General features: G+C 59.7%; 4 protein-coding genes across 4 annotated transcripts; all 4 read right to left on the bottom strand.

Annotated features, from left to right (window-relative positions):
* Window positions 1-5,190: 5,190 nt before the first annotated feature.
* Window positions 5,191-5,892, bottom strand: LDBPK_080170 (hypothetical protein, conserved; the record flags this gene model as incomplete). The annotated part of the gene is made up of 1 exon (XM_003858534.1): window positions 5,191-5,892. One exon carries the CDS (start codon window positions 5,890-5,892, stop codon window positions 5,191-5,193), a length of 702 nt encoding a protein of 233 aa, XP_003858582.1.
* A 1,199-nt stretch (window positions 5,893-7,091) lies between these two features.
* LDBPK_080160 (hypothetical protein, conserved) lies at window positions 7,092-8,591 on the bottom strand (the record flags this gene model as incomplete). The annotated part of the gene is made up of 1 exon (XM_003858533.1): window positions 7,092-8,591. The coding sequence occupies one exon, from the start codon at window positions 8,589-8,591 to the stop codon at window positions 7,092-7,094; it is 1,500 nt and encodes a 499-aa protein (XP_003858581.1).
* Window positions 8,592-9,657: 1,066 nt separating this feature from the next.
* LDBPK_080150 (DNA repair protein, putative) lies at window positions 9,658-13,440 on the bottom strand (the record flags this gene model as incomplete). The annotated part of the gene is made up of 1 exon (XM_003858532.1): window positions 9,658-13,440. One exon carries the CDS (start codon window positions 13,438-13,440, stop codon window positions 9,658-9,660), a length of 3,783 nt encoding a protein of 1,260 aa, XP_003858580.1.
* Window positions 13,441-14,341: 901 nt separating this feature from the next.
* On the bottom strand, window positions 14,342-16,099 carry LDBPK_080140 (hypothetical protein, conserved; the record flags this gene model as incomplete). Its single annotated transcript, XM_003858531.1, has 1 exon — window positions 14,342-16,099. One exon carries the CDS (start codon window positions 16,097-16,099, stop codon window positions 14,342-14,344), a length of 1,758 nt encoding a protein of 585 aa, XP_003858579.1.
* Window positions 16,100-16,199: the final 100 nt, after the last annotated feature.

The following is a 16,199-nucleotide window of genomic DNA, read 5'->3' as shown; positions in this document are numbered from 1 at the left end:
GAGGGAGAGGGGACGAGGTGTGTGAGAAGCAAGGAAGCAGCAAGCAGAGAACAACAAGACGACACGGAAATGCAGATGCGGCACGAACCGAAAACGAAAAGAAGCAAGCGGTAAAACCTACACAAACACACAGAGACACACACAAGGAAAAGAAAACTAGAGGTGGGTAGGAGAAGTCGGCAGCAACGAAAGAGTTTGCGGTTTCAGAAGACGGTGGAAAAGAAAACGAAGAGCGAAGGCACACACACAAAAAAAAGAAAAGGGTCGGTGACGCTGATGCGAACAGATAAGCGAGATGGCCAGATGGCAAAGAAAAGATGAAGCGCTCAATTTTGTTTTCTTTTGCGGGAAGGAGGAGGGAGGGAGGGAGGGAGGGGAGAGACGAGAAACCCACGCGCACACGCATACTCTTGCACAACTTCGTCGATGGCACACAGGCGTCGCGGACAGACACGCCCACACACACACACACAAGCGCAAAAGCGAGATGCGGACGGGAAAAAAAGACCCGCTGCGCTTCTACCAAGTCCAGAGCCTGCGTGCACGTGTGTGGAGGTGCGCGTTGATGCAATCTAAAAGTGTCACGACGCACCGTTCGACGTGGAGTAAAGAGGGAAAGCGCACCGCAAAGGAAAACGAGGGGGAAGGACTAGAAAAAAAAAAGGAGCGAGCGAAAGGAAAGAGGCAAGAACTCGGCGAGGCGCAAGGCACGAATCATATATATATATATGTGCGTGTGTGTGTGCGGAGATGACGAGGGCAAGAGCGAGAGCGACACGGAGAGCGCGCAGGAGATCGACGGTGCGGCGCGACAGCAAACAAACGACTTTTCAAAGGAGAGAAACAAAGACGAAGGAAAACAAAAACAACGAAGCAAGTCCGATGACGCCGTAAGCAGGGCGCGCGTTTGCGTGTGTGTGCTTGAGGTGTGTGCTGAAGCGACGAAGAGCCGAAAACAACAACAAAAAAGAAAAACAGAAAAAAAGAGCGGCGCAGGACTCTCAGGAAGCACACGCACACAAAACTCCAGAGGCGGGGGCGAGCAAGCGGCGAACAACAAAAAAAAGCAATGGTGATGGGAGCCGGTGACAGGGAGACAGCGGGGCAGAGAGCAACAGACACACAGCACAAGGCACGAAGACACACGCACCAGCAACACGAGGGAGACGGTGCACTAGAGAAAGGGGAAAGCGGAAAGAGAAAGAAGGAAGTCGGCGTGGCGGGAGGTGAGCGGGCCCACAATCCAGCGAAGACACGCTTATGGCACAACCGCCTGCACGGCAGATACAGAGAGAGAGAGGGGGTGGGGGTGGGGCGCCGCTAGCAAAAAAAAAGAAGGGGGAGGGGGAGGGGGTGGGTTAAGCACCACAAGACGAAAGGCAAAACAAATATGCGAGAGTTAGGGAGGAGGGAGAAGTGCGTTTTCAGAGAGAGACGCTCAGCGCGGGCACGCAAGCCCACACGTACACACGAATAAACGAAGAGAGAGGCGCCGGGGAGGGGGGGGGTGGCACTGCAGAACTTCGTCGACACAGTTCGAGAGTTTTGTGCCCCTGCTCGTTCCTTTTTTTTTTCGCTGTTGTTTGTCAGGTGTCTTTCGTGGTGTGTGGCTACGTGTGTTTGCTCTCCGCTTTCTATGACCGAATTGCGATGATGGCGAGCTGATGCCGCTGGTGTTGCGTTGGATGAAGAACACGGCACACAGCAACGGCAGAAAAGCGTCCTTGAAGGCAACCGTGTATTTGTCTGGCCCAACGTGCTGAGCTGTTGCCGGAGGGAGGGGTGGAGGGGCTCAAGCACTAACGAACAACACACAAACTCGGGGAACGTGAAGAAGAACAGCAACAACACCAACACCAGCAAAGGAAAAGAAGACCGCGGCTGCAAAGAAACGTATACACACGCACACACCTGCACAGGCACCCAGACACGGACAAAACAAGGAGGAGGAGGAGGTCGCGTTTAACCGATGCAAGAGCGGTGAAAGCAGCGTTAGGTGAAGTAAAAACACTTAGTGGGGAGGGGAGTGAAGAGGAGAAGACGGGACAGACGGCCACCAAAAACACGCAGCAGCGGAAAAGACACACACACACACACAAACGCACGCGACGGAAAACAGTAGGTGGGAGGAAGAAGAAGAGGTGAGGTAGAGGATCAATACGCGCGCAGGTACACGCAAACCTGCTGTCGTAGTCGACAAGCAACGAGTGCAGAGGCTAAACGCCACACCAGAGATGAAAGACAACGACGCTCGTCTCGGCAGTCCAATGCAATGCGGTGCGCACGCAACGAAAGTGAGCGAGCGAGCCAGCGAGACGATGCACGAGACGGTCCAAGTAGTAAACAGACAAGCGAGCCGGGCACAGGTTCACGTACGAGAAGGGAAACGTTTCGCAGAGGAGCGAAGGAACACGCAACACACGCAGCACACGAACGTCTAATCGTTTCTTTAAACGAAGGCACGCAAAACAAAAAGAAGCCGACAAATCATGGCACGCGATACAAGGGACAGGAAAGAGGGAGGGGGAGAGGGAGAGAGCGCTGTGTGGCGGAGGGAACACAAGACACACACACACACAAAGCCACGAAAGATAAAATGCGCCCAGAGACACGGCCAGGCACGCGAAAGAAAAATTAAAAGACGGAAGACAAACTTGAAAAAGAGAAGTGCCGCCGAGAGAAGGCGAGAGAGAAGACAGAGAGAGTAGAAGAGAAGGCAGGGAGGGACAACAGAGGCGTGTGGACGTATATATATATATATGTGTGTGTGTGTGTGTGTGCGTGCTTGTGCGTGTGTGGGTGGATGGGCGGGTGCCCTGTTTCTGCCTTGATTTCTACCGGGAGGAAACGAGGCAGAAGAAAAAAAAAATAAGCGAGGCAACACAACACACACACACGCACAGGCACAAACAGAGACCGTGACACAAGACGACACAACAGCAAACACAGAGAGAGAGATTGAGGCACAGACAATCAAGTGGCTGGAAGAGGCCTATTTTCGGTGTCGTCGACGTCTTTTGCTGTTGCCGTTGTTGCTTGTTCGAGTCCTCCTTCTCTGCGTCGTTAGTATCTAATTGATGTGTGAGTGTGTATGTGTCTCGCGCTGTCCTCCTGGTAGCTCCCTGGCACAGACCAATGCACGCGCGCGACGGTGACGAGGATAAGCGTTTTGTGCAGACTTTGCGTGCGCACGTCACAGTGCTTTCTGCGGAGAACCGACGAGCTCGAGAGAGGGAGTTGGAGAGAAACAAACCGACAACAACAAACGACAGAGAGACAGATTTGGGTGACCGGTAATGCTCCTGTGCACACGGACGCTCTTGTACCTCTGCCTGTGTGCCACTTCGTCTCTGCTTCTCGGCTCAAGTTCGTGCACCCTTGTCAGAGGAGGGAAGGGTACTCCTGTGTTGTGTATTGAGGGCCGAGACAACACACGAGAAGCCCAGAGCGATGAGAGGCAGAGGATGGCGGCGGTATGCGGTGAAGCGTGTCAGTGGATGAGGGAAGGACGGAAGGATCGCGTGGGGAGGGGGGCAAGCAGGTGAGGACAATGATTATGGCTGCTGCGCCGAAGACAATGGGGATCGAAGAAGGAGCTGTGTATATCAAAATACAGAAACAATGGAAGCTAGAAAAGCGTAAGAGAGTACGGCTACCCCGGCATATCCCACGGGATTGGGGAAAGCTCTGGAGAGGGAAGGGAAGATATGCTGAAAAGGACACGACACTTAAAGTAGAGCAGCAACGGCAAACGACAGAGAAGGACGGCGAAGATGTTGCACCGTTGAAGTGGATGCCACAGCGAGAGAGTGGGAGTGGGAGTGGGAGTGGGAGAGAGAACAGAGGCAGTCAATCCATCGAGACCAACACAGGGCAGAAAAAAGACAACTCAACTGGAGATGGGTGCACAAGCGTCAAACCACCAACACCACACACACACACACAAAAAAAGAATTAGTCTCTCCCTCCCCCCTCTCTCTCTCTGCAACTATATATATGTGTGTGTGTGTGTGTATTTGTATATATGTATGCACAGGTATATATAGAGAGAAACAGAGATGTATATAGAGAGAGAGAGGCAGATAAATAGATGAATTTACAGCACTAGATATCAATAAATATATATCTCCCTCTCTCTCTATATAACCATCTATCGATAGATGGTTATAGAGAGAGATGTACAGATATAGATCGCGATGTAGAGAAAAGAAGACAGCGCGCAACAACAACGAAAAAAAAAAAACGAACAGAGAAGAACAGGAAACAAGGCCAGGCCGAGGGGAGAGAGAGATGCCACACGCACACAGCGGCCACACACGCGTGCGCGTTTCGAGCTCTGGAAGAGAGAAGGAAAGAGGTGCTGGCAAACGGAAGACACACGTACACACACGCAGACTCGCACGACGCGCACGCGAGCGCCCCTATACGGCAAGGTGCACAGACCAGCCCCCCAACACGTGATCTGACGCTCTTATCCCTTAGTTTAGATGTGCCTTTGTGCGGGTGTTTGTGGCTTTGCGTGTGTTCGCTTGTGTGCGCACCGCAGCGTGTCAGTCGCCTGGCGATATACGCCTGCGACACAGAGAGGGAGGGTGAGCGATGGCGGGCAACGGGGTGCCGGCACGGATCGCGCCTGTGTCGGTGCGAGGGGCAGGAGAGGTGGCTATTACAGAAGAGGAAGAAGAACGCTATCGGATGCTCTTTGTGTTTTCCGCTGAAGGCTCTGGCGCCAGAAAGCGTCGTTGACGGAGGGGGTCGCGTGTGGGCCGTGGCGTGGTGTGGCGTGGTGAGGATGAAGAGAGGCGTCGAGGAGAGAGCGAAGACGGAAGGGGATGCACACAGAGAAAGAGGCGGAGACATGGAAAGAGGAGCCGATGATGGGGAGATGTGCGGTGATGCTGGTGGAACGCATCTCACTCTCTCTCGCCGCGAGCTGATGCAGAGAGAGGGAGCAGAAGTGAGTGGAATGTGCAGATGGCGGAGGCAGTGCATACGTCGAGGGTTTTCAGCGTGACCTGCGCATCGAAAGAAGAACAGTGAGCACACAGGCACAGAGTGTACATGGACACTGACCTAAAAAAACGACGATCCGGTACAAACATGGAGACGGAAGCGCCTCGCATACGCAGCGCACCGCTGGCAAAAACCTCACCCACGTGGCATCACTCCCCCCATGGCTCGAACCCCAAATCAAGATGGTGTTCCCGACGGCGCCTTCGGCACAGTTGCCCTCTTCGACACCCCCAGCAGCCGTCCCATCACCTGAAATGGGACGCGCAAAATCGGTGCTGTCGCAATACACAAGCGCATCTGGAGCGGTATCGATGGGTACATACAGGCATTCACCACAAGATAATTCAGCACCAGTCGCGGCGACAGCTGCAGTCCGCACACTGTCGGGCCAATGTTCAGAAATCGGTCCACCGGAACGCCGACAGCGCCAAGCCAGCTGCCCGTGTCGCCGATCCCTAAGCGGTGCGAGTGGAGAAGGTACGTCAGGAAAAGGTTGATGCTCTCCCCCAGTATGTAGTGGTAGACGGTGACTAAGACGCCCAGCTGCACCAAGAGACGATTAAAGCGGCCCGGTAGCGGTTTTGCACGTCCGGAAGAGGCCGCCGACTGCGCCGTAGCGGATGTCGCAGAGGCACCAGCCGACGGGGACGACAGCTTCGTTGCCCGCTGTGCGAAACCTCTCGCAACGCGGCTGTCTCCGCGTATACCGCTAGGTGATGCGTGAGAGGTGGCGGTGCCGCTCACCGTTGGCAATGACGACGCCCGTCCTAGGCGCTCGGCTTGTCGAGTCGACACATGCCTTCGCTCGGCCCACGCAGTCACCGACAGAAGCTTCGGTGCACGACCCGCAAAACAGTGTCGAAAGCGGGGCCGGAGCATTGGCGGGCCCACCCCCTCTCTCCTCCTCTGTGGCACCGCAGTCTGTGCACTTCCAAGCGACTGGTTCGTCGAGTGTGTGTGCTTGGGGGAGGGCGGGTGCCTGCTACGCAGCGGTGTCTGCGCAATAGGCACGGTAGGATACACACACTCCCACACAGGCTCAACGAGAGATATCTGCAGTGTGCCTTCAGCGGCCAGCCGGGTGGCGGAGGAGCGGTGCCGGATATAGAGGGACCGCTGTGGATAGGTGGGAAGGGGTGAAGGGTCGACTGAGTGAGGGAGGAGGGTCCAGCACCGTGACGGTGTTCGCCTACGTCGGTGATTCGCGAGTGACACACGCAAACCAGCAGAACCAGCAAGACACGTAGAGAGAACAGGAATCGAAGAGGGTGGGGGGAAGAGGTAGAAGTGCTCAGCAGAGTGTGACCGAGAGAAAGAGAGATCTGCGCGACGGCCGAGGTACCGGGGCAACGTGGAACGGCAAGGGAGCACAAGGAAACTCCCTCAGCACCAGCGACCCGTGAAAGGCATTCCCATCTCCTTTCGGATGCAACGCGAGGACAGCGGCGGGCCCTTCCTTTGTGTACTTTTTTGGGGAGGGGGAAAGGAGAAAAGGGTCTTTTCGTGCACACACACGCCTCCTCTCAATCGTTACCATTGCGCTATGCTAGTTGCGATTCCACGTAGCTGAAAGCATGCCCCGGCACGTGGCACGTGCCGACAAGAACGCCCCCCTCCGACACACACACGCGCGCAGGTACACATACACACTGGTGCAAACACACGCACGACGCATCAACGCACAGCGCAAGGATGGAGAAGAGCACAACACACACTACACGTACATATATAAAGAAACAGCAAAATCAGCCGAGACGTCGCGCAGACACCGCGAGGAACGATCCGACGAATACAAGCAGCGGCGTTCCTCATACACACACGCACACACGCGAGATAGCGGGTACTCCTGTGATTCGGAAGAGCCAGGAGGAATGCGAAAACAAAACAAAAACGTTGGGAGCCAGGAAGGCAGAAGCAGGAGGCGGTAGAATGACTGCAAAGGGGGAGGGGGCAACGTTGGACAGGCCTCAACTAGATTGCCTCTCTCTTCACTGGAAGTCCACCCGCCGCGCTGTACCACATCATCCTCCAAGCCCCCCCCCACACACACACACACAAACTGAGCACCTGCACCTGCTTCAATCCTCGTCGCGATCTGTGGCGTCGGAGAAGCATGCATCATCTGGCGTCGTCACTGTGTCTTCGGCAAAGCTGTCCTCCGTAAAAAAGTCGCCATCGGAAATCTCACTGGCTGACTTCTTCCAGCGCTCCTCCAGCTCCCCCAGGCTTGGCCCCTCCTCTGGCTCTCCGTAGAGCACCCCGCGAATGCCGTTCAAAACGGGCCGCAGAACCGCCAGCCGCGGCAGCGTATCAGGAAAGTACACAATCCGTTCCGCCTTATTCTCCACGGACGAGGAGAGGAAGAACATCGGCTGGTACCGGAAGAACGCGTCGTGGATGACAAGTGAGCGCAGCATGAGGAGGTCGACGAAGTGCCGGTACCGCAGTGTGTTGAATATTCCGTACGCGGAGAACTGCAGGCCAACGCCGCGCATGACGAGCACTTCCTCCACGTACACCCGACTCAGCGCGCCACTGAGCCGCTTTACCAAGAGGAAAGTAGAGAAGAGCAGGAGGACGAGCGTGACGCTCGTGTCCAAGGCCGGGGTGCTTGTAGCCTGGGTATAGGACGCGAAGAGCACCCCTTTGGTGCCAGGGACTGAAATCACAGTCGCTGCAGTCGACGATGAGGTCCCCGGGGGCCCCCGTGTGACTCCCTGCGCCAAGCCTTCACCAGACGCGGGCGACAAGCCAGACGGTGCCACAGCCTCCTCCACCACCGAGCGTCCAGAGGTGAGCGCTGCCAGCGCCACCTCCAACCACGGCAGGGACGACCACGACATTGCGCTCTGCCCATCTGTTCGGCCGTACTTTATCATGCTTACTCGCGACACCACCACCAGGAAGCACGCCACGGCGACGGTGAGCAGCACCATATCCGTAGCGCCGAACAGCCGCAGGAACACAACGCGCCACGGCGCCGGGTCGTGGCCGAGTGCCGTGTCATCATCACGGGCGGCGTAGCTGGCGCGGCCGTTGGGGCTTGCAGTCCCCGAGAAAGTGTTCAGGCTCGTCGTGTAGCTTGAGCAGATCCCGTGCGGCGAGGTCAGCGGCGGCGGCAACGGTGTCGCCGGCGTGGCGGAGCTAGCGTGCCAGCCTTTCGATGGCTCCTCGGCTACAGCGCCCCCCTCTTGCCGGCACACGCGGTACGCACGCATGGCCTTGCTGTAGTCCACTTGCTCCAACCTCACCACCGCACCGGTGTTCGTGACGTGATCGGCCACGAGAACGGTGGTCCTGGGAGCGATGGTGAGGGTCACCCCGCTGCTGCCGGCACGGTACACGTTGAGGCTTGGGGAGAGCACCTCCATCGCACCGCCTGTGGCGGTGGCCCCCGGCGGCAGCACCGGCGCTGCGGCGACGCTGAGCACTAGCGCACGCTGAGCACCGCTTCTGCGCTGCCCCATCGCTGCCGTTGATGCTGTCGGTGCCTCGGACGAAGCAGAGGGCTTCGTCGCAGGAGCAGAGGTAGACCCCGACGCAGCTGGCGGGGACGGCCATCTCTTGGCAGCCACCATCGTTGTCGTCCGCTCCGGGTAGAAGAGCGGGCCCGGGACTACCTTTGAGCGTCGCGGCTGCATCTCGTCTGGATGATTGAGAGCGACGCCTTCGTGGGCACCTTCGTCTTGCTACACGCTGTGCCGCCGGCTCAAGGCCTGTACCGCAGTAGATTCAGCAGCTGAGCAGTCGACGCTGGTGGCTGCACGAGCTTCTCTCACTCTCTAAGGGCTGCGTTGCCCTCCGTGATAGCGGACAGCGAAGCCGTTGCTGAGAGAGACGGGCGTAGGGGGGTTCGTGAGAGGTGTGGGAGGGGGGGGGGGCGCAGAGGTACGAGGCATGAAGGGCAGGAGGGGAGAGACAGAGAAACTGCTGTTCTCCTGTATCGCGTTGCTGTTGAGCAAGTCACACAAAGACACAAGGCACAGACACGGCACACGTTGCACTCTCAACGTGCTGCAGGGAAGCGTACGCACTTGTGTACACGCCTCTATGTGTACACGCGTTCCCTTCCATAGAGGCGGAATAGAAGGGAAGAAGATTTGGGGGGACGGGGGGCAGGCGGGCTGAAAAGGGGTGCAGTCCTTTGGCGACTGTGGCGACAGAGTGAGGTCCTCCGGGCTACATACGCAGGGAGAGAGGGAGGGGGAGACGGAGAGAGAGATTAAGAAGTGCGGTATGATGGCATGGTGGCGTTGCCGTTGCGTTCGAGACTAGAACCGCCAGCCGACCTGTGCCATGAAGGTTGCGCATCGTCGCGCCTGCCATAGAGGACATTGCGCGTGCACTCAAGGGGAGGGTGGGGGGATACAGAGAGGCGGTTCGACAACCTCCCACAGCAGCGCCGCCGCCTCGCCCACACATCATTTTTTTTTTGCTGCTTTGCGCTTGTGAAATGCCACTTCAGAGCGCAGTGGCTTGCGTGCCTGTGTACGCTTGTGCACACTGCAACAGGAAATCATGTGGGCGAGATGCTCGACACTGTGCACCGCAAGCATCCGTTCCATCCCACTCGCCTCCACCCACCCCACGCCATCCCATCCTCTCTTGGGAAAGGAGGCTATGAAGAGGGCATCAGTCCACTTCCTAATGGAAGGGGGAATGGAGAAAGTTGTACAGCCGCGCTGCGTCCTCCTCACCCATGACCGCCACCAGCGAGGACTTCGAGATCGTCGCAAGTCCGATCAGCGAGCCGCAGAGCTGCATCACACGGGGCGCATTCTGGTGGGTGATGCCCGGAAACTTGGACAGAACGCGTGCCGCGTAATGCGCCGTCTCCCGCTCCGCCGCGGTGACCGCCACGCCGCCCACGTCCGCCGCGCTACCGGGGTCAATGGAGGTGCCTGTGAGCAACGGATCGGCCGGGTCCACGTTGGCGACCGCGACGGACTTCTTCAAGAGCACCAGCATACCCGCCGCATGCGCAGGGCTGCGTGCCCACACAAAGCGGACGCGCGGGTAGGCCGCCATGAGTGCCGCCGTCTTGGCGTAGATGCCGCTCTGCATCAGCCGGAACGGAATGCCGCGGTGGAACTCTATGAGACACAACGGGTGCGCATACTTGCGGGCGAGCGCCGCCAGCTGACGCTGAATGCGGCCCGACATAACAGACTGGAAGTAATCCTGCGCACTTTTACGCTCGACCGCGTACTCAGGGGAGAGGACGTAGTCGGCCGTCGTCAGTGTCAGAGGGATGAGCTCCATTCCGCGACGGTAAAGGTGGTACGGCAGCGAGGAGCGGAACTCACGCTCATCAAACACGACGCGCGGCAGCGCCGGGGGCGGAAGGGCAGGCGCGTACAAGAAGGTCCCAGCCAATCGCCCCACCGCCGTACCCTTGCGCGGGCCAAGACGACTCCGCGCAACCTGCATGCCACTCTCCAACGCCTCCTCTGTCTGCCGCAACGACGTCTGGTCAACGAGCAGCGTCCCGGTCAGTGTGGCTTTCGTGTGCGCGAGGCTCTCGAAGGCCTGCTGCTCCGCCTGCACTGCCTTCTTGAAGTCCAGCTCCGCTAGGCTGGTCGTGATGAGCTGCACCTTGATAGTGGAAAGCCGCTCCGCCGGCAGCTCGTCCTGCGCCATCTCAAGCTGACGGAGAAGCGCCAGCTCCTGGCGCGCCAACACAACGCGCTCAACGCGCAGGGAGGTCCTGACGCTGTCAGTCCCCTTGGGACCGTTGGTGGGCGCGCCAGACATCCGCGGCGCTGCCGTCGACGGGACATCAAGTTGCAGAGCAGCGTGTGAGCCATCCAGCAGCATGGTCATCTCCGTTGCCGACATCGCGGATGCGTCGAACACCAGCACGCGTGGCATCCGCTCGAAAGGAGAGGGGACGGTGGCGCTGCCGTCCCCGCTGGCGCCACGGCAGCCGGGGCAGAGCGTCACAACCCCCTCCCTGACCCTCTCAAGCATGAGCAGCGGCGTGGCAAGGGAAGCCGGTGGTGCAGGTTGAGGCTCACTGTCGCACCTCACGTCGGCCCTCTCGCCGCTTCTGGTGAGGAGCGGTGGCAGCTGTGAGAGAAGGGCTTGGTGGAAGGCGCCTGCGCCGATGTCCATCATCACCCTCTGGCTGCTACTGCTTCCATTAGCGTACGATGGGCTTGCATCGCGCCGTGTGACGGCGGTGGCACGACCGCCCTGACTCGACATACGCCGCCTCAGGGAGGCAGCGGCACGCAAATCCCTGCGGCCATCAGTGCCGTTGTCCTCGTCCGTCGTCACGTCTCCCTCCGCGTCGCTGGAGGCGTCATCAACGTCCTCGGCGCTGGTGAAGAGTTCTGTAGCCAGCTGCGGCGCCGCAACCTCTGCTGACTGGGCCTCGACGAACTCAGTCAACTCCACGCCGTACTTGGACTGGTACACCCGCATGAAGCGCCGAAGCTGCAGTTGCTGGTAAGCCTCCAGCGAGTTTGTGAGGCGCTCCGTGTAGCGCACGACGGCGTTGGGGCCGAGAGTAAGAAGCAGGAGGGTGGGTTGAGCTGCTGAAGCATCGGTCGCGGCGTTGCCTTTGCGTTCGGCACGGCGCAACACTGTGCGACACCAGCTCACCACCAGCCGCACCACCACCTCCACGTCTGTTTCGTGCTCCTCCACATTGGGTATGAGCTGAGGCACCATTGTGCGACCCGCCGAGGTCGCCACCTGGCCGGGCGGCGCGGCAGTGGCAGAGGTCGAGACGACATCCTGTAGCCCCTCGCGCTTCTCCTCGCTGTCGCTGCTGCTGTCCACCACCACGACCACATCTTCAGCAGAGCTCGCAGGACGCGTCGCCTCACCTTTCGTAGGGGTGGAGAGCGCGACGGAGGCAGCACTGCGTTTGTACACCACGGTCCCGATGCGGTGTGTTGCGACCGTTACAACGTCGTGGAAGTGAGAAGAGAGAGTCCACAGCGCGGCAGGTGGCGTTGTGCCGGTGCCGTAGACGCTGCGCCGGGGCAGTCGGCGCTCCAGCACGGACTCCAGCTCGAGAAGAAACGTGTACGCAGTTCCACGCGCAGCACGGCGCAGTCGCCGCACGTCGATGAGACTTTCCGTGAGGAGGCGGTATGGCCAGTGAGACTCGTGGCAGCGCACCACCGCGCGAAGATCGCCGTCGAGGTCGGAGAAGTCCACCGAGAGAGCCGCCGTCTCGCTGATGCCGCTAAAGAGAATGCCCTTGTCGTCGCACTGCGTCGCTGCACGCCAGCCGTGGCGGATGTACGATGCAGCACTGGTGCCCTTGGCCGTGTTGCTGCGCGGGTAGCCGCTGTAGTCGAGATGGTCTTTTGCGGTACTTGCCGTGAGCCTGGCACGCGGCAGGAAGCGGAGCGCGCCGGTATCCTCGTCGGCTTCTGCCGCAGCCGCAGCACACCGAGCCGCAAAGGACCGCGTGTGAGGGTGTGAGCCCCCCGCATCCGAGGCCCAGGCGGCGCGGTCGCCACCGCTGGCGCTCTTCTGCATGTGAAGCTGCTTCTCCAATCGCTGCAGCTCCTGCAGCGTCTCCAACACAATCTTCGCGAGGAGATCGTCCAGGGCCAAGACGCTCGCCGATACGGGAGCCACAACACGGTCCACAGCCAATGAACGCCGCGGGCTGCGACTGAGCTCCTCAAAGTGCCGCACAAAGTCCAGGCGAAATCGCGGGAACAGCTGAACGTCGCCAACGTGCATCTGCTGCACAAACCGCTCCGCCCCCAAGTGATGCCGTTGTACAAGACTCCGCATGAGCACCGGCGCATCCGAGACAAGGACAATGGGCGGGGGTCTCTGCCCGCCAGCCGCACCGCTGCCACTACGCAGCAGCAGCTCAGCGCAGAAGGCCGTCTGCGGCGCCAGCGCATCTTCTTGTCGGCCGCTGCCCAGCAGTGAATGCGGCAACGCCAGCACAGCCATTCCAACCAGCTCCACCGCCAGCCGCCGGTGCAGCAGATCGGCGCACAGAGAGTGACTGGTAAGAACCACCACCGCCCCGCGCTGAAACACCGCGCAGCGCTCCTTGGTGCCCGTGCCCTCTTCAACAGCAACCACCGGAATAGGAGGCGCCAGACAGGACGCCGCTGCAGCAGATGCATCGGCTTGACGCGTTAATGTCTCCCCCGCGTGCCTCAGCGCCAGGTGATGCTCAATGGCGCTGGCGAAGCGTGTCATCGCCCCGGGAAGAAGGCGGCCGGGGACGACCACGCAGTAAACACGTCGGTGTGGCTTGTTCCGAGCCATGCGCTGGTGCAGCAGCTGCGCGATGGCGCCCTCAACATCGAAACCGATGCTGAGGATGCACAACTGTACGCTGGGGTTATCCGGCATCTCGCGTGCGGAGACGGCTCCAATGAATTCCGAGCATGTCCGAAAAGTGTCCGCTAGTGCGGGGGTGACGTTCTCCTCCACGCTCATGGCCCACAGACAGCTCGCGGAGAAAAGGACGTGTGTAGAGGTCCGAGCAATGCGATGGGCATCTCACCCTCCAGGCGCGAGGCGAGCAAGAGGTAAGGCTGAGAGGGGCGGCGACAGACGCGCGCTGTTCATGGCCCACGTGCCACGAACTCCCCACACCGCAGGCACTCACAAAGCAGGAAAATGAGGGAGGAGGTGGTGGAGGTGGAGGGAGTGCATCCGACTGTAGTGGCCGCTGTCGCAGCAGCAGCGGGGGAGGGGGCGGTGACGCGTGAAGTGAGCAAGCATACTTCGTCCTCTCCTCTTCAACGTGCCTATTCCACCACGAGCAAGCCAGCAAGCGTATACACGCCTACAGAGCCACCCGTCACCCCACCTCTACTACGCCATGGCCATGTCTAGGAACCGGGCCAACCAGCACCGTTTCGCGTCGTCCAGCCACGTTCACTTCTGCTGCCACACAGCGCAGGCTGGGCCCAGGATCACGCTCAACATCACCGCAGCGCAGCTAAGCAAGCAAAAAAAGCCGTAGGTGGTTGCTTAGACTTGTTTGAATCGCCGACATGATTCGTAGTGAGCTGGCACAAATGTGATCGGCATGGCTGCGAGCCTGTCCGGCAGAGCGCCCGCTCAGCCCAGCACTGTCCGCCGGCACACGGAGGGTGGGTACTGAGCCCTGTATGATATCAGGCTGAGGTGGTCCCGCATCAGCAGGCGTTAGGGGAAGGGTGGGGGGAATAAGAAGCGCACTCAGGGGAAAAACAAGTACAAACAAATAATGTTAATTCTCGTATAGTACATCATATGTTCTCTGGGCGTCGCAGCCGCAGCACAGGCGCACACAGACACAGACACTCCCACAGGAGCAGGAGACTGCGCACAACTGGTGGTCACACGGCGACTAGAGCAGATTTGCAGCACGCAAGAGCACGTATTCGAAATCTTGAAAGGACAGCTGATGCCCCTCCTCCTGGACCGGTATTTTTGACAGCAGCTTCGGCCCCGCGCTGCGTTTGCAGATGCACATGTCGCGCTGGATCTCACCCAGTCGCCGAAAGGAGAGGGGCTGGCCGAAGCCTTCCCAGGAAAGGATAAAGTGTCGCATGTCTTTCCAGCTAATGTGCCCCGTCCCGGTTGTATCAAGTTGGCGGAAGAGAGTGAGGTGATGCGGCGGCGCAAACACGGCACCGGCCAGCACCGGCGCTACCGAGAGCACATTGCAGGCTTCCACCTCAATCAAGGGCACCGGTGCCGCGGCAACGGCAACCTGATATCGACCGCCGCCGAGGGCGGCCATGACGACGGCCCGCTGTGGCGGCTGCGCGACTTCTACGATGACTTGGTCCCGCACCGTGCACGGCTCCGCGCTGCGCTCGCGCGCGCGCCGGTGCCACGGTCGTTGTCGACCCTGCGCATCACCCTCGTCCTCAGCGTTGAGCACGTGCACGTCACTGTGAAGAACACCCTTGTCGATGCCGCCGTCAGCGTCGTAGCGAACGGTGTAGGTGACATCGAAGCTGACTGCCAGCACAGTACCCATGTGGAGTGCCTCGGCGCACCCCAGGCGGCGAGCGATAACGCGCGTGCCTACACGAAGGGGTGGAACGGGCTCATGCAGCGCGAGGGTAGGAGGGAGCTGCAGCTCCGCCAGTGTACATAACAACTCCCGCGACTCCTCAGTACCGGCAACCATAATCGGCAATGGCCCGTCATCGGCATCTGGGTGTCCACTAAGCGGCACAAACTCTGCAGCCAGCGGTGAGGAGGGCGTCGGTGTTTCCTCCAGGGGAGGTCGAGGGGCAGCATAAGGGCCCTTCGCCGCTGGCGCGATGACTGTCAGGAGCTCTGGAAAAGAAGGCGCGGCACCCAGCGGCACCGCGTGCGAGCCGCGCCGACGTGTGCGTGAGCGCGGCCTACTCACTCCAAGCTGCGGTGAAGTCAAGCCCCCAGACACTGCCAATGCATTCGCGGACTGCACCACGGAGGTAGAGCAGGGATTGCTCGGGCGGTGCACGTCCCACCCCTGCCGCGCAGCGGCCCGACAGAAGAAGTTCTTCGTTGCTTGCTGCACACGGTCGCTGCGGCTTTCGTGTCGGATACGGCGGAGACATGAAGGGTCAATGGTGCCAGTGGCGGGATAGTCGTGGGGGTACAAGAAGTGTGGCGAGTGCCGTACCCGCTCAAGGTACAGTGGCTGCGGCTGCTGTGGTGGGTAGGGCACGAGACGATACTGGCCGTCCTTTGTCACCCCCGACACCAGGCCGAGGTTTGTATGACGTCCCACCACACCAAACACCTCCGAGGGGCGATGCAGCCCGAATGGTATAATGTTCAAATAATGGAACACGCGCTGCGTGACCCTCGGGTTCACGGGGGTGCATAAGTAGAAGAAACACGCGTCGATGATAGGAGGCTCTCGCTCCGCCTGCTGCCCCGCGTTCCGCGGCAGTGTGCGAGCTGAGGCACTACTAGCCCTAGCCATATTTAGATGTGGACCCGCCACGTCCCCCAGGAGAATCGCCTCGGCGTCCCCGCACTCGTACGCTTCCACTGCGGCAGCGTCAGCAACTACATTGCCTTGGAGGGAGCTGCTCGAGGCTCGCCTATGGACCACGACGTCAACGACTACGCCTGCGTCTGAAACAGCGCTAGCCAACATAATGTTCACCCTAGTGAGCCATCCGTCGTGCACTGGCCCCTCTAACCGAGTGTGGATGGGCCTGTAATACACCCTTTCCTTCGCCAGCGTGAGGGGAGGA

Source organism: Leishmania donovani, chromosome 8, assembly GCF_000227135.1.
Source record: "Leishmania donovani BPK282A1 complete genome, chromosome 8".
Lineage (NCBI taxonomy): Eukaryota > Euglenozoa > Kinetoplastea > Trypanosomatida > Trypanosomatidae > Leishmania > Leishmania donovani.
The sequence above is the reverse complement of the archived record's forward strand: the minus strand, read 5'-3'. Positions and strand labels throughout refer to the sequence as shown.